The following is a 24,179-nucleotide window of genomic DNA, read 5'->3' on the forward strand; positions in this document are numbered from 1 at the left end:
ACCGGGCCCGGCGCCCCCGGTACCCCCCGGTACCTCCCGGTACCCCCGGCCCCGCCTCGCCCCGCGCGGCCCGGCCCGGCCCGCCCCCCCCCCCGGCACCGGGCTCGGCCTGGGCCGGTCGCGGCAGGCGGCGGGGGCAGCCCGGGGCCTTCCGCGGGGCTGGCGGCGGCGCCAACGGCCTGGGCGGCGCGGCGGGGAGAGCCGGCGGGTACCGGGGGCACCGGGGGACCGGGATAGGGCCGGGGGTACCGGGGATACAGGGCCAGGGGGGGTACCGGGGCACCTGGGGTACAGGGGGTACAGGGCCGGCGGGTACCGGGCCGGGGATACCGGGGGGTACTGGGGGCACCGGGGGTACGGGGCCGGGGTTACCGGGACGGGGTTACCGGGGGGTACCGGGGTAGCGGGGGTACTGGGGGTATAGGGCCTGGGGCACCGGGGTACCGGGGTACCGGTGTGTTACAGGGACGGGGTACCAGGACAAGGCTGGGGGTACCGGGGGTACTGGGGGTACCGGGACAGGGCCGGGCAGGGGGTCCCGGAGGTCCCAGGCCGTGGTCCAGGGGCTCCGTGCCCCGCTCTGACCCCCTCCCTCCGCCCCCAGCATGGACACGGACCTGTACGATGAGTTCGGGAACTACATCGGGCCGGAGCTGGACTCGGACGATGAGGACGACGAGCTGGGCAGGGAGTCCAAGGACCTGGACGAGGTGAGCGGTGGGGGTGCGCTGAGGCCTCATCCTGCTGCTCGCTGCCCGTGGTGGTGCTGGGGGGAAGCCGCACGCAGCAGGTGCCGAGCGCCCGGTGAGCCCGTCCCCACGCCGGGCTGTGCTGTCAGCAGGCCTGGCTCTGGCTTTGCTCCTGAGGATCCCGGTGGGTTTGGTTTTGGAAAGACCCAATAAAAAGTGTCCTGCTGGTACCGCCGTAAGGAGAAGGAAACGCTGCTTCGGCTTGAATCGCTGCCAGAACTGGGAGCTTTGGTAGTTGGAGTCACGTTTGGCTTTTTTGTTTGTGTTCAAAGGATCCGTGTGCTTTAAGTAAGGTCTTTATCTGACCCCAATATGTGCCAATGCCGCTGCGCTATTGCAAGGAGCTCGACTCCCTGGTGACAAACACTGTAAAGCTCCACAGACGCTGCAGCGAGGGATGTGGGCAGCGTTGAGGAGGACAGCAGGGGCAGGTGCTCTGCTGTGCGACACCAAGGAAGGAGATGAAGGACAGCGGGTGCCCCTTCTTGTGTTAGAAGCCTAAAAGCGGGGTTTGCGTGTGCGGGGGCTGTGTTACGTGTGCCAGTGTGGTTCTGTCGTGTCTGAGCGAAGGACAGAGCTGCTGCCTGTGCCGTCTGTTTGAAGCGGGGCCGTCAGCAGCGGGCACACGGTGGGGGGATGCGTGCTGCTTTCTGAGGGCATTTCTGCAGATTGCTCCAAAGCTGGTTGTGACATGCCAGAGCCACCGCGTCTGGTGATTTCCTGGCTGCCTGTGGGCTTATGGCTCTCTGGACATATGATGCCAAGCACTTTCTGGGGCAGTTAAGGTATATAGAGCACTTCGGTGCCAGCAGAAGCTAAATGCGAGTGTTGGTTGCAGCTTGAGGATGATGACGACGATGATGATATGGGGGACCACGATGAAGACCACCCTGGGATGGAGGTGGTGCTGCACGAGGATAAGAAGTACTATCCCACTGCCGAGGAGGTCTATGGACCTGAAGTAGAGACGATAGTGCAAGAGGAAGACACGCAGCCTCTCACTGGTAAGTGGTGACAAAGCAGCAAGGTGGGTGTGGGGTGAGGAGAACTTGTCATGGATCCTTGGAAAAGAGAAAATAACGTTCCCTTCCATTCTCCCCATCAGTTTTAATGTCCCTTTTGAATTCCCTGTCAGCCCCAGGCCAAACTCTTCTGGTTGTCTAGCGATGCCCACATTTTAGCGCTCTGGATTATGGCAAAAGCTAAGCAAACTGGCTTTTGAAAAACGGATATCGACAGACGCTGCAAAGATATTTAAAGAGAAATGAAAATGTGTTTAAGGCATCTCGTTTGATCCTCATATAAAAAAATAAAAGAATCTGTCAGCTTTAAAAATGTGTTTCTATCTGCAAAAAATACCCCTTTCAGCATGACTGTTTCTGAGAGTGTTGGGTTCAGGTCACTGATAACAGCATTGCATTGTTCTTTCTCTTGTTTTCAGAGCCTATTATTAAACCTGTGAAAACCAAAAAGTTCTCTTTGATGGAACAGACGTTACCGGTCACTGTCTATGAGATGGAGTAAGTAACATGTAGAGTTTTAAGCGTGTACTTTGGATAAAGCCATCTGTGCTGCTATTTCCTCGCTTTTTGTTGTTTACAGGCAAAGGTAGGGAGTCAAAAGGGTGTGTACTGTATGGAGGAGGAAGCTTACAAGGGGCAGTGGGTTTGTTTCTTAATAACACCGGCAATATAACGGAGTGCAGCTGTTTCCCAGAATTTGAACCAAAAAGAAGAGGAAGAAAGTCCAAGGCTAAACACTTTACAGTTAATCTGCCTCCCCAGCAGGCAGCATAGTGCAGTTATCTGACACTAGAATGTAAATCTTTTCTCATCTCAGCAGCTGACAGAAAGCTCGGCAGTTGGAAACCTTTGTGTTGCAGACTTGCCGAACACAAGTTTTCCTGACTGGCTCAAGAAGTATTTATTCGGTCAGCATGTGGCACGCCTCATCCTCCTACAGCCAAAAGGGACGTTTTGATTTCATCCCAGTGCATGTAGGCCTACGGCTGTCTCAAAGTCGTTCCTGTCTCTCCTGGAGGAGTTGCCAGGGAGAATTTGTCTGCCGCTGGTTGTACAGAAGCCACTGCCAAGCTGTGTGTGGGTCAGTGCAGGCTTCACGGCTAAGCTGCACTGCTGTGCCTGACGGTGTCTGCTGGTTGTACCCCACAAAGCAGCCCCTGGTACACCAGGAGAAAATCTTCTGGGAGGGAGAAAAAAAATCCAAACAAATTTAAAAGCTGAGATTTTGGTAAAGAATAAAAACACTTGTTTCCCTTGTCTATGAAAATATGCAATCTTATTATTGACGCCTAGGCACTGCATTCTGCTGACGGGTGGAGGGGTTCTGTATCCTCACGTTCGTGGTGTTTCTGTGTGTTGTTTCCTGTTTGAGGATGGGCAGATTGAGCTGCGTGTGTGTTTTGCTAGGCTGGTATTTCAACCCATGCACTGCTTCATGGGTACTCAGAGCCTTTTCCAGTTCTCAATAGCTGTCTTCAAGTGTTGATACCAAATCCAGATGCAGGCTTAGTAGCAGTTCCCAGTATGCCGAGCAGACCCCAACATGCGCAGTCCTTTATACCACCAAGGATCCTGTTACCTTTTGGCAGCAAAATTTCCCTGGAGTTCATATGCAGATGCCCAGGACCTTTCTGAAATGGGCTGTCCCCTTTATTGTTGGTATGGCTGTGTTCATTGACCGGGGACGTTTTCAGTATAGCCAGATATAAAGCAAACAGTGTGCTTGGTCTTATTTTTCTAAGCAGCCCATTTTGCACTTAGTCGATGGCCTGTGCTCTTCATTATCTGCTGCTTTTCTGAGTCCTGTGTCCTCTGCGCGTTCCTTCAGTAATGAATTCTTCTTCTTCCTGTTCGTTGATATAAATGGTTACGATGGGGCCAAGAGGAAGTCCCTGTGGGACTTAACAAGAAACCTGCAAGCTTGGTATTGATTTCACATTTAGCCTTGTTTTAAGACCAATAAGCAAGCTTTTAATCTGTATCGTTATTGATTTTTGTATTTTTTTAGCTCTTAATCAAAATCTCGTATGCTAAGAAGTCTGCCGCATCAGAGAAAATTAAAGGAGTTTTAAAAAGGAGATTATTTGACAGGACTTAGTATCTACAAACCCATAATAATTGATACTTGTTTTATAGCTTCCTGTTATTTTTTAGAGTAGCTGCTAATTTAGGATCTCAATTATATTTTGGCCAGGATCTATGCAGAAGTGACCAGTCCATCATTCCCTAGCTCAGTTGCTGATTCTAAAAAGATTTAAATTCCATTACTGTTTCCTTGAGTCCCTGGGGATATCACTGTTTTAAGACCTGAAAATCAGAATTAATCGTCTCTGGAGCCCTGTGGCCGTCTTTTAAAAATGTGTGGGGTGCTTATTATCCACCCCTGTGATTTAGTTGACTACCTGCCACTGTTTGAGCGGAAGTATTTCATCATCTGCTTACATGGATGTGACTTTTGCTCTAATACTGACTAGAAGAGAAGGAAGATATTTGGGAATATTTCATCACTGGCAGTTTTACCAGCTCGGTCTCCTCCCACCCACTGCCATCTGTCTAGCATTCCAACTCTCTTGTCCTCCCCATCTGGAAAGTGGGATTCTTCCTCCGCAGGGCATTGGCAGAATGAAAGTTTGGAGAGGATTTGGAGGGACCTCAGATAGAAAGCGTAGCTGACATGGCACCTACTTTTCTTAGACGCAGCAGAAGCCTCCAACAGTCTTTTGTGTTTCATTCCTCCAGTTTCCTGGCAGATCTGATGGACAACTCGGAGCTAATTCGAAATGTGACTCTGTGTGGGCACCTTCACCATGGCAAGGTAGTGTGAACATCCAAAGTTTGTTGGGTGGTATCTCTCTCTTGCTTACTTTTGCTGTTGGTCTTTGACCCCCTGATCTGTGTGGCAGCATTCTCATTCTCTGGCTGATCCTGTTGCTCTGCAGTTATTTGTGGCTGTGCAGTTATTTTGTTCTTTCAGCCATGTGGAAATAGTTCTGTACTCACCTTTCTCTGTACTGCGTAGGAGGGATGGGCTTGTATTTGTATTCGTCTGTTTGAACATGGTCACCTCTTTTTTTCTTATGATCTGATATTTTTCAGACTTGTTTTGTTGACTGCCTGATAGAACAGACGCACCCAGAAATCCGGAAGCGCTACGACCAGGATGTAAGTGAGCTTTCAGCACATTCCTGCCTTTGGATCGTATGTGGGGAAAATGTGGTTTTGTGATCAGAACATAGGACTGGAAAACCAGAGTACAGTCCTAATTCTGGCTCTATTTTTGCCATGCTAACCATGTATAGAGAGTTATCACATCCTGTTTCAAACGTAGTGTTTGATACAAAAAAGGGATATTCTGACTTTTGTTTTGTACTTGCAGCTTTGCTACACCGATATATTGTTCACAGAGCAAGAGGTAAGTGAGCCTCGCAGAACAGGCAGTGATTTTGTACAGTTGTCTTATGCTTTACTCACAGTCAGTTACTGTAGACAGTTTCTTTCTCTTTCTTTCATCATCTTTATGTGCCTTCCACATTTAGATTATTTTCTTCATCAATAAAATGATCTGCTCCTCTTGGCTTTGCCTTAGGAAGGTCCCTGCTCCAACTTTCTTCCAGTTCCTGCAACCCTTATCTCCATGTATGATTTTATTTATCTACCTGTGTAAAGCTGAAGATCTATACTGGAGTTATCCCAGCGTACCTGGTTGTAGGCAACTACAACCATTTTCTTCAAGGGAGAGAGGTGGAAGGGGTTTGCAGCAGTGGTAGATAAGGAGAAAAACTGAAGTCAAGATACACGTTTCTCCTAGGTTGCTTTTGATGGGAAATCTTAGCTGGGTGCTCTGATTCCATGTGGTGTGGCATGGATAGGAATTTTATTTAGTCCTACTTGCTAGGTATTGTCACGGCCAGAACAATCCTTTGAAGCATTGCTTTCTCTCCACCTTACTGCTGTGCTCTGTACTCTGTATGATTAAATCTTATGCTTTGAGGTATAACTTGATAGCAGAAGAAGGGTGAAAGCACAGAGAAATATGGATCTTCTGTCTCTGGCATTGCATGTTATAATTCCTTAGCTGGAGTCAGCACGGATTGTGTGGCCCAAGAGTGGTAGCTCACCAGTCTGAGCTGGTGTGGATGGGGGAGCTGGGCTGGGCAGTGCAGTGAGCTGAGGTTGCTGCTCCCTCCCTGTAGGAAGAGATTGTGCTGGGTGGATGTTTACTTCTTTCAGTCCTTTTGATTAATTTGTCCTTGTTCATCTTTTACATGGTGATTTTTCTTTCTCTTTTAATTGATAATCCTGCTTTCCTATCTTTCAGAGGGGAGTAGGGATCAAGAGCACACCAGTGACTATTGTTCTGCCAGACACCAAAGGAAAGTCTTTTCTCTTCAACATCATCGACACTCCAGGTGATTGTGTAATCCTGAAAATCCTGGTTTGGGATGCACTTAGCTGAAGGCAGCTTGATGTGTGAAGCAGATACATGACCATGTGACTCAAGGTTTCTTCTCTCATTAATGAAACTCTTTGGTCCTCTGGGCAGTGCCATGGGTAGGAGCAGAACAGTAAAAACACGTACAGCTCAGTGGTTAATGAGAGCCTTCAAAGAACTTTTATGTTGGATTGTGGTGGGTCTGCGTAGCATTGGCTCTCAGAAAAACAAAGTGAGAATCTATACCCTGAAACTTCACTGATCCACCTGGAAATGTCACTTAAGTGCAGTGAAACCCTGGGAAGTTTTTTTTCAAGATGGAACCCCGTGCTTCGTTTTGTGTTTTTGTAGATGATTTCAGTCCGGTCCTGGGACCCAAGCCTTTCACTAAGTTCATTCTTCAGAAATCTCTTCCAGCCATAATGACTGTACTGCTGGCTCGTAGCTAGGCTTGTGTTTCTGATTAGTGGGCACAGTGAAGGTTAATGGAGCTGAAGATGTTTGACTGAAGTACATGAGAAGCAGGTGTAGAATTGGATTTTCTAGGTACCAGTGTGCATGGACAGTGTGGACCGTGGCTTTCTTAAATGCTGTTGCCCACTGTTCCTTCAAGGAGTTCACTCAGTCTTCTGACAGGCTCCTTTGGGTGGATGTAATCACAGATCAATGTGCTGCAGGAAGCTGAGATTTTAGGAAAGAGGGTCTTGGGACACATCTGTTGAGTTACAGCTAAAGCTAAGAGAAGTTAAACACAGGAAGACGGGAGAGAAAGGCCTCTGTTCTCTGGTGGAAAACAATCTCTCTCCTTTTCTTGAAGGACTTGCACAGGGTTGTGAGAAACACGGTAACAAACGTGAGGAAAAGAAACTCTTAAACTAGTTGTGTTTATTCTCAAAAATGGCATTAAAACTGAAGCAAATCCCTATCCAGAGCTCTGCAGCCACCCCTGAGTCACTGTCCAAGGAGGAAGCAGTCTGTGTTCTGCCTCACTGGATACTGGTGACCAGAGCAAGCCACAGAGCTGAGGGGTGGCTTTCCACCCTCTGCGATGCTGGGATCGGGGTTGAGCTTACTCTCGTTCTCACCTCCGTTTCTTTTTTTTTCTGAAGGTCATGTCAATTTTTCCGATGAGGTGACAGCGGGCCTTCGTATCTCAGATGGCGTTGTGCTTTTCATTGATGCAGCTGAGGGGGTGAGTGTCAAGTTCTGCCAGAGGTTCATTTCAAACTCTTGCAGTGGAGTCCTTGATCCTGCTTTATCATGAAGGCCTGGGATGGGTTCAGCTTTCAGTACCGAAGGGTTTCTGAAGGACAGTTTGAGAAGGAAATGTTTTTCAGCCAAATCAGGGAGTCAAGCCTCCAGCTTCTGTTGCCAGGTTTGGCATGATGCATGTGACCTGTAGGCTGATTCCCTGACTTGTTTGCATCTCCATCTCCATAATATCTAAAATTGAGCAGGTTATTTATATCAGAGATGTCCAAGGGGCAGGATTCAAGGAATTTGGTTGGGTTAGCACCTACTTCTAAATCTCAGGAAGATCAGCTGATCGCTGATGGCTGAGCTTAGGCTTTTCTACAGGCTGCAACCCTTCCTGTAAGGGTCACTGCCTGTCATGCCCTAGATAGCATTTTGTGGAGGGCTTTTGCTAGGGTGTTTGTGCTCATTGTTCCCTGCAGGTGATGCTGAACACAGAGAGGCTGATCAAGCACGCGGTGCAGGAAAGGCTAGCAGTGACTGTGTGCATCAACAAAATAGACCGCCTGATCCTGGAGCTGAAATTGCCCCCTACGGATGCCTATTACAAACTCCGGCATATTGTAGATGAAGTTAACGGTCTGATAAGGTACGTGCTTGGGATGGTGTGTTATCAGCGCTTGCTGTCCCTGTTTCGCTGCAGATGCTTTTCTTTGGGAGCCCTGTGTGTGTGAAAAGTCTCACGAGCTTGTCTCTTAATATGTTAAATCATAGAAAATGGGACAAGAAGAACCAGTGGAAGTTCATCTCAGATTAGGCAGGATTGGCTCTTGTTGTATGACTTCTGACAGGCTTAATGGGATCAGCACTTTTTTCCCTATTACAAAGTATGGAAAGTGGACATAGGGCAAGAGGGGGGAAACTTCTGTGTTCCCAAATGTCTCAAATACCCTAAGAGGTCAAGGCTGTATCCCAAACTGTAGGCTGAAATGTCTCAAAGCTCCTAAAAGTTATTTACAAAAATAAAGGGAATTTGCTGTCCCAACCCCTAAACAGGGACCATAATATTGCTGTGGTCAAATCTCCTTGCAAGACCCTCCTCAGAGAAGGGAGGGTCATCTTCTCTAACCTTGACAATTGCAAGACTTCGTCTCTGTGCATTCTTTTGCCGCTCAGGTGACTTTCTTAACAGCATTCTTCCCTTCAGTTTGTGTTGGCACTGTAGCTTGGATAACCCCAAAGTGAATTTGCACACGAGCTCGCTTGCATGCTTCTGTTGAGTTGCTACTGGCATCATGCAGCTCGTAGCAGGATAATTCATCCTGTTTAGCATGCCTGTGAACTCATTAAAATTGTTTCAGTTCAATTCTGTCCTTGTTATTTGCCTTGTGTTATCTTCTCCCTTGGTTGACTGACTTTGCTGGCTTTTTTAGGGGAGGAAAAACTACCTGATAAACAATACAGAGCACTTGTGCTGATAATTTTTTAGTTCTAGGTCTTTAAATATTTCTTTGTACACTAAAGCTTTGAGGTTTGTAGTCATAATATGATACTGATCCTGAAATTCCAACAGGTGAGCACGTTGCAGCTGGTTTTAAGCCACTGTTTGGCAACGTAAAATCCTTGCCTATCACATACTGCTACTTGATGTGGGAAATAGACTTAAGTGTCTTTCTTAGTTCATAACATTGATGTTTTTTTTCTTGTCTCTAAAAACTGTCTCCTCTCAGCATGTATTCCACCGATGAGAACCTCGTTCTGTCTCCCCTTCTGGGGAACGTGTGTTTCTCCAGTTCACAGTACAGCATCTGCTTCACACTGGGATCTTTTGCAAAGATTTATGCAGACACATATGGTGAGGATTATCCAGAAACCTTGTATGCTTTAACATCTTATTTTCTAACCTTTTTTTGTTGAGGCTTTCTGCTTCAGCTTTCACTGCATATATATATAAATATGTATAGCCACTATATGCACTCTTGAACTTCAGAACTTGAGAGGTACTGCAGATCTGAGCCCCAGATAACGTTATTGCAGTCGTTCCAAAAATAAATTTCTAACTTATTTTTAGGTAAATAGTTTCTCCTGACGAATATTTCTGGAGTCAGAAGTCCGTGTTTTATATGTACCCTTAAGCAGAAAAAGCAACTCCTGCTATGGCAGTTGAAGGCAAGTGTATGCCTTGCACTCTGCCTACTTACCAGAAGAGCTCAGAAATGAAGCAGTTAAGCTCTGCCTGCCTTTTCCCTGAAGTCTCCAGAGTCTGAGACTCAGCTGCAGCCAGGCACAAGCTTGGCCCACAAGGTTTTGCACTCTTGCCCTTCGGTCTTTTTTAAGAAACTGTCTTTTTTCTGCCTTTGATTTAATTTTCTGTTCCCTAGGTGCCCACTCAAGGCAATCTGCCACTTGTAAAGTGGGCCTTTTGCTTGCATTAGCTGGCTATAGAGCCAAGATTTTGAAGTCTTACATTGGGAATTTAGGGTGATCTGTAGGAGCAGTGAGCAGGGGACAAGGATGTTGTAGAGCAGCTGGCCTAGCTCTTGCAGAGAAGTTGGCCCAAGGGAGGAAGAAGTTGTAGAGGTCAGAGACTGATGTGCCAGGGCTATCATGTGTCTTCATGAGTTTGGAGAAATAAATGAGCTCCCTGGGCATCGCAGAATTAACTCAGTCCCTGCTAGGATGATACCCCTTCTTTTGGGGACTAATAAAGCATGCAGGCACAGTCGGTAGGAGATGTCATCCATGTGGGGAAGACATGAGCTGAATGGTACCTGAAGTCAGTAATGTTTGATTGTGGCCACCAGGGATTTTATGTACAGCCACCACACTTCAAATAACATGAGTTATAGTAGTTTAACTGTCAAAACCGCAGCCACCATGAAATTTCTTATGCTTGCACATCTGCCCACAGCAAAAGCTTGTTTGGAAACTGCTGTAAATTATCACCGCTGTCTTATTATTTGTAAATCCACCATGACAGCCAAGCACTTCACTGTTCCTTCAGTGCTTGGGTATTTGGCTATGCACTTAACGCATCAGCTGAAAAAGAGAAAAGAACCTGGAGATGTTCAGCAAGGCAGAAAATGCTTGTGATAAGCCTGCGGGGCAGATGGGGTGTGAGCCATCCCAGCACCTTTGCACTACATAGTCAGGTTGCAGTGTTAACATTTGGAAAATGAAGCAGATGTGACTGGGTTCCTGCAGTGCAGAGTCTGTCAGGCCAGCTCTTCTCAGCTCTAACCTTGTGTATAATCAAGACAATTGAAATGCTCCTGGGAAGCAAGTGAGTGAACCCACGGTGTACCTGGGCTGCTGGTATGGTCCTCAGTAGTCTGTTTTCTGCCCACTTCTCTGTCTGATCTCCCCAGATCAGTGTGTAGTCACTTATTTAGAGTTGGTACCAAGTGTTCGCTCACCAGCGTTGCATCGAATCCTCAGGGTTGTTGTAAAAGGCAAAAACCAAAGATTTGCAAAATGAGAGAGTGTTATTTGAAAGTCTCTTGTCGTTTGCTTTTTCTCTTTAGGAGATATCAATTACCAAGAGTTCGCGAAGCGACTTTGGGGTGACATCTACTTCAACCCAAAGACGTAAGAAGCCTGTTTAAATGTCTATTACCTTATTGCTGTTTGTTTTTTTTGATTGTTTGTTTGTTTTGTCTGCTTCCTCTGTAAAATGTGGTCTAGGTGACCACCTGAGGTCCCCGCCAGCTTGAGTTGTCCTATGGTCCTGTGATGGAGTAGTAGGTGGGAAGGGTAGTCAGGCCTCCTTGGTGTGAATCCGTGTGGTTCTCATGAATCTCCTAAGTGGGAGCAGAAAGCCTCTTCTGGTCTTCCTTGGGAGCAAGCGTGACTTCTGTATCCATGACTGCTTCCTGGGGAGATTGGGAGGGAGAAGAAGATAACCTGAGAGGAGCAGGGGCTGTGTGTGCATGTCGGCAGTAGGTGCTTGCAGGGTGCTTGCTCTTCATTGCCCTCCTTTTGTCTCCCAACAGACGGAAGTTCACTAAAAAGGCCCCAACTAGCAGTTCCCAGCGCAGTTTTGTGGAGTTCATTCTTGAGCCCCTGTACAAGATCTTGGCTCAGGTACGTGGGGGTTTGTTCTCTTCCTGCAGTTCCAGACGTGAGTGTTCAAGGACTGAGCACTAGGTGGTGGTGTGTCTGGTGCCTGTGGGGCTCTGGTCCCGTTAATGCAGTGTGATCTTCGTGTGTTCCTGGGTTTGAGCACACACAGAAATGATGGGCATACCCTTGCAGTTGTTCCTTGCAAATACAGCCTTGTGTTTGTACAGTGAGTAGGACAGCCTATGTTCTTTGTAATGTGCTCTGGTATCAGCCAAGTGATAATATGAGCCGGCCAGGCAGTTCTCACGTGAGCTCTAAAGCAGAGCAGCTCAAGAGCACTGAGGGTGGCAGGCTGGTGTGGGCAGGTGCACCTGGGAGTTTGTGACTTGGACACCTGCAGCGAAGCTAACAGCGGTGCTCGTTGTCTTACAGGTGGTGGGGGATGTGGACACGACCCTGCCTAGGACTCTGGATGAACTTGGCATCCACCTGACCAAAGAGGAATTGAAATTGAACATTCGACCGCTCCTGCGGCTTGTCTGCAAGAAGTTCTTCGGGGAATTCACAGGTAAATGCTGTTTGTCTTCTCCTCTGCAATGTTGCCAATAGCTTAGTCACAAATGGGCTGAGTTTAAGGGCTGTAATGCAGCAATGGAGTGCCCAGTTGCACAGATCCCTTCTCAGCTTTGCTTTTTCAAATATAAAATATAAACCATTTGCCCAAAGGACAGCTTGAGACATCTTTCCCCTTGCTGTGGGTGCAATGCATTCGGAAAGGATTTGCCTTGTGTTTATTGGAGTACATTTCTTTCCTCTACCCTGCTTAATCATGTTCTCATGAAGTATTACTTTTCCAGGCTTTGTGGACATGTGCGTGCAGCATATTCCCTCCCCAAAGGTGGGAGCCAAGACGAAAATCGAGCATACCTACACTGGTGGCGTTGACTCTGATCTAGGGGAGGCCATGAGTGAATGCGACCCTGATGTAAGGAAACTCTTCTGTTTTGCTCTGAGTGTCCAAAAGCGTGGCAAACACACACTCCTTTCACTGACTTAACAGAGCAGCTGCCTCCTAGACAGCCATCTGCACAGATCTGACTTGCAGCATTTTGAAACCTCTCATCCGATACTGAAACAAATCTCTTCACTCTGAGAAACTTTAGCTGCCTGCCAGGGCAGCCCTCGAGAGAGAGAATTGTTTGACAGTGTTCAGAGAAGATCAGAGGCTAGGTCAGGACTTCAGAGCACGTGGGAACCGCAGGGTGATTTCATGTCCTTTTGCTGTCTTTTTGTCCCTCTGCCATGAAGTTTGATTCACTCTCAAACTCTGAGAAAACTGACGTGAATTATACTGATAAAATAAGCCTACCTTTAGTAAGCTTCTTTCCTGTCAAAGGCTTGCAAGAAAATTCCTCTTCAAACCCAGCTTGCATTGAGCTCGCGTTCGGAGTGGTCAAGAACCATCAAAGACCAGCCCAGCAGTTTAGTGAGGAACTTGTGACTTTTTCTCTAGAGTCTGGAGAGAAAATTAATCTCTTATTTTAATGAGTTGTGGATTAACCCCACAAAACTATACAGTGGTGGCTGTTGCCAGGTCACCGGTTGTGGGGTGCTCTTGTGGGACTTAAAGCTGTGATCTGTGGGGGCTCAGGTGCTCTGCCCAGCAGAGAGAGAGACTGCACTGGTTTGCAGGCCAGCAGCTGACATTTTTCTTTTGTAATCCACCCAACTCATGGCCTTGTCCCAACCACTGTTCACTGTTTCACAAGAGGAGGGAGGAGAACTTCAGAAAAGCACACCACAGTCATTCCAAGGGTCTTTGTCCAAGGCAAAGAGATGTAAGGTTTCCAGGGGAAGGGAGTTAAGTCAAAAGTGGCAAGTCGAAACAAGTATTTCTAAGCTCCAGCCCCTTAATCGATTTGTATCTATAAGTCCTACCATGCGTGTGTCAATTTCCTGACTGTATTTTGAAAGGGTCTTCTTTCTCTTCCATGGGAAGGGTCCGCTGATGTGTCACACAACGAAAATGTACAGCACAGATGACGGTGTTCAGTTCCACGCCTTTGGCAGAGTGCTCAGTGGTACCATCCATGCTGGACAGCCTGTGAAGGTCCTAGGAGAAAACTATACCCTGGAAGATGAGGAGGATTCACAGATCTGCACTGTTGGACGCCTCTGGATCTCAGTGGCGAGGTATGGAAAGCTCTGGCAATATGTTTGTTTTTGAGAGAAGTCACCTGGAGTCGTTGCTGCCAGGGACAGGGAGGAGGGCGGAGGTGCAAGGGGCCCGAGGCTGACAGCAGCGAGCACTGCCGTGATGGAAGAGCAGATTTAGGTTAGAAGTAAGGAAGAAACTCTTCACTATGAGGGTGGTAAGGCCCTGCAACAGGTTGCCCAGGGACTGCGGATGCTCCCTCCCTGGAAGTGTTCAAAGGCAGGTTGGATGGATGGACCTTGAGCAGCCTGATCTAGTGGAAGGTCCTTGCCTTGTAGATGAACAAGAAAGATGATCTTTAAAGGTTCCTTCCGACCCAGACCGTTCTATGCCGCTGTCATGCTCCCCTGCCTTTTAGGTATCACATTGAGGTGAACCGGGTTCCTGCTGGCAACTGGGTGCTGATAGAAGGGGTGGACCAGCCCATAGTGAAGACTGCAACCGTCACGGAGCCTCGAGGCAATGAGGTAGGTACTGTGTGTGGTACTGGTATCGCTTACAGGGAGTCAGGGGGCTGGAGTGCATCTTAAAAGCTCCAGTGGTGACGTTAAATAAGCTTTGCCTGCCAAGGGTCAGGGCATGAGAGCATCTCATGAAAGGAGAATAACTCAAATGCTGTGTCAAACTCCAAGTCCATGTAATGATGTAGAGCTTCAGCTCTTTGTCCTTATCTTGTTTCAGGCTCAGATCTTTCGTCCTTTGAAGTTCAACACCACGTCTGTCATCAAAATAGCTGTAGAGCCAGTCAACCCGTCTGAGCTCCCCAAAATGTTAGATGGTCTTCGCAAAGTCAACAAGAGTTACCCCTCGCTTACTACTAAGGTATTTCGGGTGTATGTGTGCTGTCTGTGTTTAGCTTATGTTACTGGATGCCTTGTAGGCTGATCTTAAAAATCATTTTTACTGTGGGTTGTTTTTTTTGTTCCGGATTTTTTCATGTGGTTGCAGTTTATCTCATAAATCATGTGGAAATAGCAGAAAACTGTAAATCTGGCAGAAAAGCTCACACCTTGCTGTGCCCAGGAGACAGCTTTCTGCAGAGCACGTTAGCACTTTCTGCTAGAAAAGGCTGGTGGTCAGGTGGTCAGTTTGCCATCAGCGTGGCCATGGCCTGGCAGTTACGATGGTTACTGGCAGTGCTGTTGCTGGGACTGGGATGCATTTGGTTTTTGTTCCTTCCATGCAATGTTAAGCCACTCTGTCTACTTGCATTGCTTGGGATCGTGCTTGTGGGAACTTTTTTTGGGTGCTCTGATCCCAGCTGAATTATTTACAGCTGATAAATCCTCAGGTTTATACAGGAGCCTGGAAGGCAAGGGCCTGTGAGCAGTAATGCTGTAAGTTGAATCCTTTTCTTATTTTTCAGGTGGAAGAGTCAGGGGAACATGTGATCCTGGGGACAGGGGAGCTCTATCTGGATTGTGTGATGCATGATCTACGGAAGATGTATTCGGAGATCGATATCAAGGTGAGGAAATGAGACAGGTGCCTTCCCAGCTAGGGAGGGATTTTGTTCCCCAAACTCGGAAGGACAGGAAGATAAACCTTGCAAAATGTACAAGGTGATTGTCTTCCTCTGATTCTTCCCCAGTGTGGGTTGAAGGGGTTTGGTGAGGTTTATTGCAGTAAGTTCCTTTGTGGCTTGCAAGTTGTAGAATGGCTTCTCTGGTTGATACTCAGGAGCTTGTTCCTACCTCAGCTCTGCAATGAGTAGGCAGCCAGTCCTGTGGAACCCACTTGTACAGGAGGCAGGGAGGTTTGGCATATTCACGGGCTTGTGATAAGAGGACCAGGAGGGGGGTAAGGGTCCCTTCATTGCCAGGAGTTGAGACTCTTGTCATCAGTGCCAAGGTCTGTTGTGCTGCAGTCAGGGTCCCTTTCTCCGCAGCATGGATTTTGTCAGCTCTCTTTAAAATAAAAAGGGCTCTTAGGGTGCAGAAGTAACTTACACTGGTGATTGAGACACAGGCTGTGATTGAGAGCCTGAAAATTGGTGTGCAGAGGGGTGTGTGACCATGTTCCAGCCCTTTCCCTGCACCGCAGCCACTGCCTAGCTAACATCAAATAAATAAATCGAGTGCATTTTTTTTCTACCTGGAACTAGATGAAAATGTTTCTTGTTTGGAAGGAATTGCTAACACTTCCTGTACAAGCCTCAGCATTTCATATGAAATGCTGATTAAAATACTGCCAGATTTATTTTTTCTTTCTTGTAGATGTTCAAAGGTTTTAAACAGCCCTTTAAAACCAGAAAAAGTACTGGAAAACTGAGTAAAACAAACACCTCCACAAACCTGTTGCTGTTATTCCAGGTCGCTGATCCAGTTGTGACGTTCTGCGAGACAGTGGTGGAAACGTCCTCCCTGAAGTGCTTTGCTGAGACACCCAATAAGAAGTAAGAGCCCTTGGCACCCCTGGTGAGCTGTCACTGGGGACAGGCAGATGGAGGGGGCTCGTTGGAGATTGGGCTTCGCCCCCTCCGAGGGGTCTGTTCTCAGCGCCTGTTGGCCAGACAAGTGGCACGTGCTTGAGCTGGCAGCCTGCTGAACCCCTCAGTAACACACTGAGTCCCAGGGATGTTTCTGTGCTCCGCAGGAATTTCCTCATCATGGAGGGAATAAAATAATCCTCCTTTCCTTTAACTAAATATCACACCCTCTCAGCAGTTTTGTGTTGTTTCTGAGACTCGGGGGTGTATTGGGATCCTAGAGCAGGTGCCAAAGAGCCCGGTGCTGCCTTCAGCAACGCCCCAAACTTCACAAGCAAAAGTTTTATCTTCTCTTATCTGTTCTTAATCTTGAAATGAGCCTGTTCCTTTATGGTGGATTGGAGCCTTACAGCTTGGTCTTGTCTTCTTCCTCGAGCAGTGTGTTATAAGATGTACGCGTTAGAGGGAGGTCTGGTAGGGAACATAGGGCTGAATGACCAAATGAATTTTCATGAAAATGATGGTGTCACGCTGAAGGTCGTTTTCCTTTGTTCCACTGTGTTTTCTGGTTCTTCTTGCCCTCCTTTATTTTGATGTAGACTCTCCAAACCTTGTTTTTGGGAACAGAAAGGTTCTAGTCTCAGGATAGTCTTTGAAGTGCTGTGCATGTGGAATGACTTGCTCTGGGGGCAAGATTACCCGTTTGAGTGGGGTTCTTCAAGGCAGCATCCCTTGTGTCTGATACTTGTCTGACGCAGCTTATGCTGGCTGATAGAGGCATATTGCTTGCGCTATTGGCCTGCTTGGGCTTGGCTGTGCTTCCTTCCACAGCATTTATAAGCGCTGGACATCTGGCGGGGGGATGGAGCAGTCCTGTCCTTTAGCAATCTGCTGCTGGAGATGAGCAGGCTTCAGAGAGCAGTTGTTGAGAGTGTGAGCTGTCTTTACAAGCAAGACAGTAACACTGAAAGACACGGATGGCTTCCTCTCCCTGGCTGTGTTCAAGGCATTGCGCAGTCCCTTAGGTCCTGCCAATTACTGCCATTTCCATCATTCCGTGGACTAATTGCAACTGTCTCTCTTCTCAGGAACAAGATCACGATGATTGCTGAGCCTCTGGAGAAGGGACTTGCGGAGGACATTGAAAATGAAGTGGTCCAGATAACGTGGAACAGGTATGACCAATTTGGGGAGAGCAAGAATCCTTCTAGAAGGGAATAATTGCGAAGACGGGGAGTGCTGGGATCTACAATATCAGACAGCCCCTCTGCAGGGGTCCTGTGTCCGATATTGCTACTGGCTAGTCCACGAGCATCCCTGCCCCAGCAAACAATTTGCATTCATTTTTTTTTATTTATTTTTTTATTTTTTTTTTATATTTGAGAACAGGTTTATAAATATGTTGTGAGTGCAACGCAGAGACCTGTTTCCTGAACTTTCTTCTGTTCTTCTTCTATCAGAAAGAAACTGGGTGAATTCTTCCAGACCAAATATGACTGGGATTTGCTGGCTGCCCGTTCCATCTGGGCCTTTGGGCCAGACGCTACTGGCCCAAACATCCTCGTAGATGATACGCTACCCTCAGAGGTGAGAAACACAGGCACCGGGGTTGTATTGCAGTGAAACGTTTGTCCTGTGGTGTCCAGAGGTGACAGTTTCTTCCAGGACCTGCAGCAAGGTCCTAAGGCTGTTGGAGTACTTGATGGTTTGCAGTATCTCAGATCTGTTGGACTTCCACCGTAGTCATACCATAGGCTAGTAAACTGCCTGTTATTTTTCAAGCTCTGCTATTTGGGCCAACATCCTCAAAACTGTCAACTAAACGGCCTGTCTTTTGGGGTTACCAAAATATGGACTCTTTTAATTTATAACTATAGATGCCGAACTCTGGAAGTGGTGATGTTCCTGAGCTGTGAGGGGGAGTATAGGGGGATATGGCTGCTTCTCTAATAACTGACTTATAAACACTGGGGTCTGTCTGTTACTGCCTCGTGACGCACATTTGGTCTCTTGAGCAGTCATTCCGTCTGTCTGTCTGTCTGTAGGTGGACAAGGCACTGCTGGGCTCTGTGAAGGACAGCATCGTGCAGGGATTTCAGTGGGGGACCAGGGAAGGGCCTCTCTGTGATGAACGTAAGTGGAACCTGGGTAGAAGTGGAGCTAACAAGATCAATAAATTCTGCCATCTGTAAGCACTCAAGTGATTTTGCAGTCCCTCAGTGGCTGTTCCATTCACACGTCGCAGCTGGGGACAGCTCTGGGAATGAGTGATGAGGGAGATAACAGAACCTCCCCCTTTCTCCCTGCTGTAGCTTCCACCTGCGCACTGACACTTGGTGCCTACCTGCAAACCAGGAGCTGTTAGCAGGCAACTTGACTCTGCCCCTCACACAGTTCTGGTGCAGACAGCTGAGCACCCTGCAAGGTTAACTGCTGAACTGCCTGTCTTGGAGCATGCAGGGTTAGGACGCGGTCATGCTTTCCCTGCTGGAATTAAACTTAGGAGAACTTTCTCTGGTGGCTCTAGCTCTATACTGGGATCTCTGGGCTTTGTGTCTCTGGGGATGCGTGGCTGGTGCTGGTATGGCAAAGAACATCCACCCTCGAGTCACTTGCTGTCATTTTTTCCCTTCCTCAGTGATCCGTAATGTGAAGTTTAAGATTCTGGATGCAGTGATTGCTCAGGAGCCCTTGCACAGAGGCGGGGGACAGATCATCCCAACGGCACGGAGAGTGGTGTATTCTGCTTTCCTGATGGTGAGGACCACGCTGTGTGTGACAAAGACTGAGCCTCGTGCTGTGCTGGCTCCCGTGGGGTCTGGCAGGGTGGAGGCTCCAAGGACTGCAGGTTGCGCACATGCTGCAGTATGTGCCCCAAGGATGTCGGTTTAAACTGACTCATTCATCCGTTAATGCTTCCTGTGCCCTTTCAGACTGGCAGGCAGGTTTTATGAGTGTTCATGTTGAAGTCTGGCTGGAAACCTGCTTGCATCTGCTCTGCCTCCCATTTTGCTGGTGTTAGACATGCAGGGGAAGGTGGGTGTGGGGGAGAGGGAAGCACACCAGTCATGGACAGAAGGAGAACAGCTCCTTCCAGTGTGTGTTTGGGATTTGTTTGGGCACCCCTGGGACAGGAGGAACCTTTTCATCCCCAGTCAGGCGCTGTGTTTGACCAGAGCGTGCCAGCCTCTGACTCACGTGAGCCACGTCATGTTGGTGCTGCTGTAGGCTCAGGCGCTGTGTCCCTTTCTCCCCACAGGCCACCCCTCGCCTGATGGAGCCCTACTACTTCGTGGAGGTGCAGGCCCCTGCTGACTGCGTTTCTGCGGTGTACACGGTGCTGGCCCGGCGGAGGTGAGCTGCTCTGACCAGTTGCCATCACCTTACACTGCAAAGAAGCAACTACTTGTCTGGGATCTGGGTTGCCGGAGACATTTACAGTCCTGGCACGTGCTGGTTTTAAAGTGAGGGGAGAGGGTGAAATCTATACAAAGCGGTAGCTGAAAGTTTCCTTGGCTGATCCCAGCGCCATACTGTGTGAGATGGGGATGGCCGGGATCACAAATACAAGGGGACATAAGGGAAGACTAATCTTTTGACTGTTGGGCAGAGGCCACGTGACACAAGATGCTCCGATCCCGGGTTCCCCTCTCTACACCATCAAAGCCTTCATCCCAGCCATTGATTCCTTTGGGTTTGAGACAGACCTGAGGACCCACACGCAGGGACAAGCGTTCTCGCTGTCCGTCTTCCACCACTGGCAGGTGAGTCCATGCGCTGGTGCGATGGGGAAGAGGAGCGTGGTAGGACCAGGCACCAGGTTGTGCAAGGTGCTCTCAGTAGAGCTTAGTGCCACAGCGTGCACTGGGTAGGTGAACTTCTCTGGAGATCGCTCTCAGACGATCTCGAATGCAGGCGTTTGGGAGCTGGTGGAGACTTTGTGCACCAGTTGTTAAGTGTCTGCCAGAAGCCAGCGTCTTTGTTCCAGGTTACATCCATTTGCCCTAGCTGGGGAGTGCAGAATGCTGCTGCTCGCTGAGCATAAAGGTCCTTTAGTGCCTGGGGAGAGGGCATCCTCAGCCAGGAGGAGGGAGCTCTTCGGGTGCACACAGCTCTCTGCAGCTCGGGGAGCAGGGTTTGAACCTGTCTGTCTGCCCTAAGACAGATTGTCACCGTTCAGTTTCACCTCTCAGAGAAGGCTTTTTAAGCCTACAGAGGACAGGGTTTGGGACACAATACTGTACTGTGGCCTCTTCCCTTATCTGGGGCAAACTGAGTCTCGTGGGAGCCACCGCACTGTGAGCCTGTGAGACGCACAGCTACGTGTGGGGCATCCAGGTGGGAGCAGCAGCGTTCTGAGCCCCAAGGCTGGCTTGAGTGTCAGGATGTAAAAGCCAGAGGCTTGGCTCTGATGAGCTGAATGTGCCTGGTTTCTAGAGAGGGTAACACTGATGGGGACCCACGTGGGTTATTCTGGTTAGCAGGTTTTTAGAGGTCTTAGATTACAACGGCAGGCGGAGAAGGTGGGACGTGTTCTTGGCTTGGATTAGCAACACCATATTAGTGACTCCTCACAGGAACGATCGCAGGTGGTGATGTGACAGTTTTCTGTGCCAGGAGAACAGATGCCGCGTTGGGGCTTTGTAACGCCAAAGCTGGAGGTGTCTGTGGGGCCCAGGGGTGTTTCCTCATGTAGTTCAGGCTCTCTGGAGATTAAACCAGCCGCCAGCATTGCTCTCATGCCCTGGTCCTGTTTCAGATTGTGCCCGGTGACCCCTTGGACAAGAGCATCGTCATCCGACCCCTGGAGCCGCAGCCAGCCCCACATCTGGCCAGAGAGTTCATGATTAAGACCAGGCGCAGGAAGGTAGGTCTGGGAGTAATCCCTGGAGTGTCCCTCTGTCCGTCCGTAGCAGCAGCTGAGATGTTGCAGTGTTCTCCCTTGGGCATGCCACATCCCCTCCGTGTTCCCAGAACGGACCGATGTCCTTTGTGCCTCGGGACTTCCCTCACTCTGTGCCCTGTGCTGCCTGTTGGTGCCTGTGACGGCCCCAGGAGTGCAGTGATCTGACAGCGGCTCCAGCCAAAGCGGGGTCCCACAGCATCCACTGAGCCCTGTTCCCTCCCCAGTGCCCTGTGGTGGCCTGGTTTAGCCTCTTAGTCCCCCAGAAAAAGGAGCAGCTGTTTTCTGGTTTAGTGAGTGGGACTGCAGAGGGAGCAGAGAGAATCAAGTTCCAGCCGGGGGGGGCAGTGAGCTGGTGTATATATGCTCAGCAACAGGAACCGCCTGTTGGCAGCTTCCTGAGAGGCTTCCTGAGAGGGTAGGTGTCTTTGTTAGGTGTTACCTGCTGAGTAGCACCTGACGCCTTGCAAATTCTCCTGTCGAGCCTGAAAATTGCTCTTACTGTGGGACACCAGGGCCTTTCGATGGGATCTCTGCCAAGATGGCCGCATGGGTGCTGGCATCCAGAGGAATAACCCGGGTTTGTGGTTGCTCTGCAGGGCTTGAGCGAGGATGTGAGCATCAGCAAGTTCTTCGATGACCCCATGTTGCTGGAGCTGGCCAAGCAAGATGTTGTTCTCAACTACCCGATGTGAACGTGCTGCATCAGCTGCTGCCTTGTGAGGGCTGACATGAGTCCTGGCCAGCACCTGCCTGTCCTTCCCCATCCCCACTTGCCCAGCCCTGGCTCCTGGATGCTTGGGGCAAGCAGGCAGCTGCCCCTCAGGTCGCTCTTTCACAGCTGTACAAGTTTTCTAGGGCATTTGTGGACTGTGTGCTTAGGGCCTGCCCCATACAGGGAGCAGCCCAAGGCACTGATGCTTTTTGTATTGTTAGAGTTCAGCCACTGGGGCCTCCAGCAAGATTTTCCCTTTGGATTTGCTCTCTCCAGGCACACACGTTATCCTTGTGCTGCAACAGAGCAGTTGGAATATAATGTTAACATCAGTGGGGGCTGAGTGTAAGCGTGCGTCAAGCATTTGTGCTGGGGTCAGCTCCTGGCTGTGCTTCTGATAATGCTGCCCCCCTCCAGGATGCTGCCAGGATGGTTTTTTGTTTGTTTTTTTTTGTTTTTTTGCCCTGAGCAAAGCCTGTCTTTGGGCAGCTGAGGAAGGTGGAGGTATGGGGAGGAGGGGATGTTTCTACCAGCCTCTCCAGGAGAAGCGGCAAGTGTGGATTTTACCTTTTTTGTACATGTTTTTTCAACCCTTATAAACATTTAATACAAACTTCCAGCCAGAGCTCAGTCTGATCCCTTCGACAGGAGGGAGAGCTGGGAGCTCTTCTTTCCCTGGTGCTTAGAGCACACTGCCCCAGTTCCCCACGGCTCGGCGCTGATTTCTCTGCCCTTGGCACCGTCCCCCCCCCGAGGCCTTTGTGTCCCCCACCCAGCTCTCACATCCAGCCTACTGTAGCTAATTAGCTCAGGACAAACCTGTCCCACCCCAAGCTTTTCTTCATTTCTCTCTGTTTTGGGCTGCTGCTGTGTTTTCGGGGGATGTCATTAGTTGTCCATGTTGCTTTTGGTGCTCCCTGTCCACTGCCCCAGCTCCCTGCTCAGACCCTTGTCCACTCCTGAGTGTGTGCTGGGCAGCTGGGCCTAGTTTACATCTCCCTGGGGCATTTACAGCCTGTCTGCCTCCTGGCCCTGCTCTCATGGAGCAGATGCCTGGTATCAGCCCACTGGGACCGTCCTCGTGTGCCACTTGTGCGTCGTGTGAGCACGGGCTGGGGCTGGGACCATCGGGTGCTCAGCCCTGCGCTGGGGACTGGAGCCCAGCAGGGCTCACAGCTCACCCCAGATGTGTTCAGCATCTCAGTGCTGTTTAACTCCTGTAGGGCCGAGGGAAATCATATATCTGTGGGCAATCGTCTTGTATGCGAGGATGGAGGCTCTCTGGTATGGAAAAACCTTGTCAAGATCAGATGCAGAGTCTGCACTAGGAAAAAAACAAACACATTTCTGAGTACCAGCAGCTCTGTCAACACCCAAAGCATCACATCTCGTGTCCTGCCACCATCCCTCTACCACCAGCCCCACCTTGTTGCTCTCAGAGCACAAGTTGGTGCTAGCATGGTCCTGGGAGAACCTGGGATCTGGGGCTGGATTTGTCCACAATACCTAGCCCTATTTCCTCCTTCCACGGTGTTCGTAACCCTCATTAGGGAGCTGTGCTGAGTTTGGCTGCGGCAGCCAGTGTGGTGGCAGCACGCACCTTGTGGTCCAGGCCAGCGAACCTGCCACAGAGCATCAGCGTCCCTGGGGGACATAGGGACAGGTTATGGGAGCACGCAGCACCCAAGGAGCAGAAGGTAAAGCCGAGGCACGTCCTAAACCCTCTCCCAGCTACTGGTGGAAACTGGGAGGCACCGGACTGACGTAGGCCCAGGGAAAGAGGAAGCTGTCTTGTCAAAGAGCATCCAGGCATCCCGCGGTGTACTGGCTCTCTGCGGAAGCTGAACAGGGCAGGGGGTAATGGAGGGCTGGGCCTGGGAGCCACCAGGCTTGGAAAACACCGGGAAGGGTTTCCTGCTGCTGCTGGGGGACAGGGACATCGCCCACACAGCTGGCAGGCTCCTGTGTCGGGGCTCAGCCATTTCACTGGGGCAGCTCCAGGAGCTGCCCCATCACCTCCTGTATTGGGCCTGGCCCCACGGCCTCGCTGCAGTGCAGCCTCAGCAGAGAGGTCCCAGGGAGGACGAAAGCTCCTGCCTTGTGCTCCTGCCGCGTCCTGCAGTGCCTGGTGGCCCTGTGCCTGCTGTGAGGGCAGCATGGGGAGCAGCCCAGTGCCCAGCTGGGCCCTGGGGGCCAGGCTCGCCATCTCCGGGAGCTGCTCGAGCCCTGAATTGCTCAAGCCAGGGCCCGGGCTGCAGCAGGCTCGGGGCCTGTGGGGCCGGCAGCATGCTTGGCGCAGCACCGCACGTCCCAAGGCTTGGGGGCTGCGGCCTCAGCTCTGGAGCTAAGTGCTCGGCCGCTCTGTCACATCACAGGGAGGGCTTTGTCCCAGGAAGGGGACATCTGTCAGCCCTCTGGGATGGCTCCATTCCCAGCTCCAGCCTCTCCAGCGCTGGGCG

General features: G+C 49.8%; 1 protein-coding gene across 1 annotated transcript; it reads left to right on the forward strand.

Moving 5' to 3' along the window:
• The first annotated feature begins 56 nt into the window (after nucleotides 1-56).
• On the forward strand, nucleotides 57-22,339 carry EFTUD2 (elongation factor Tu GTP binding domain containing 2). The gene is made up of 28 exons (XM_066981558.1): nucleotides 57-208; nucleotides 605-710; nucleotides 1,588-1,753; nucleotides 2,191-2,269; nucleotides 4,511-4,586; nucleotides 4,868-4,933; nucleotides 5,148-5,183; nucleotides 6,090-6,180; nucleotides 7,313-7,395; nucleotides 7,880-8,046; nucleotides 9,128-9,252; nucleotides 10,922-10,985; nucleotides 11,390-11,480; nucleotides 11,892-12,027; nucleotides 12,317-12,444; nucleotides 13,459-13,652; nucleotides 14,033-14,141; nucleotides 14,356-14,496; nucleotides 15,041-15,142; nucleotides 15,987-16,069; nucleotides 17,191-17,277; nucleotides 17,563-17,689; nucleotides 18,148-18,235; nucleotides 18,741-18,859; nucleotides 19,362-19,456; nucleotides 19,713-19,866; nucleotides 20,862-20,969; nucleotides 21,605-22,339. The coding sequence occupies exons 2-28, from the start codon at nucleotides 606-608 to the stop codon at nucleotides 21,698-21,700; spliced, it is 2,916 nt and encodes a 971-aa protein (XP_066837659.1). The 5' UTR covers nucleotides 57-208; nucleotide 605; the 3' UTR covers nucleotides 21,701-22,339.
• The last annotated feature ends 1,840 nt before the right edge of the window (nucleotides 22,340-24,179 follow it).

This window comes from Anser cygnoides, chromosome 22, assembly GCF_040182565.1.
Source record: "Anser cygnoides isolate HZ-2024a breed goose chromosome 22, Taihu_goose_T2T_genome, whole genome shotgun sequence".
Classification (NCBI taxonomy): Eukaryota; Metazoa; Chordata; class Aves; order Anseriformes; family Anatidae; genus Anser; species Anser cygnoides.

Excerpts from the sequence above, each read along its gene's own strand:
- EFTUD2 (XM_066981558.1), top strand. The coding sequence starts at position 606 with ATGGACACGGACCTGTACGATGAGTTCGGGAACTACATCGGGCCGGAG. Across the intron at positions 12,028-12,316 it reads GTTCTTCGGGGAATTCACAG|GCTTTGTGGACATGTGCGTG; the intron begins GTAAATGCTGTT and ends TTACTTTTCCAG. Across the intron at positions 18,236-18,740 it reads AGGGCCTCTCTGTGATGAAC|TGATCCGTAATGTGAAGTTT; the intron begins GTAAGTGGAACC and ends TCCCTTCCTCAG.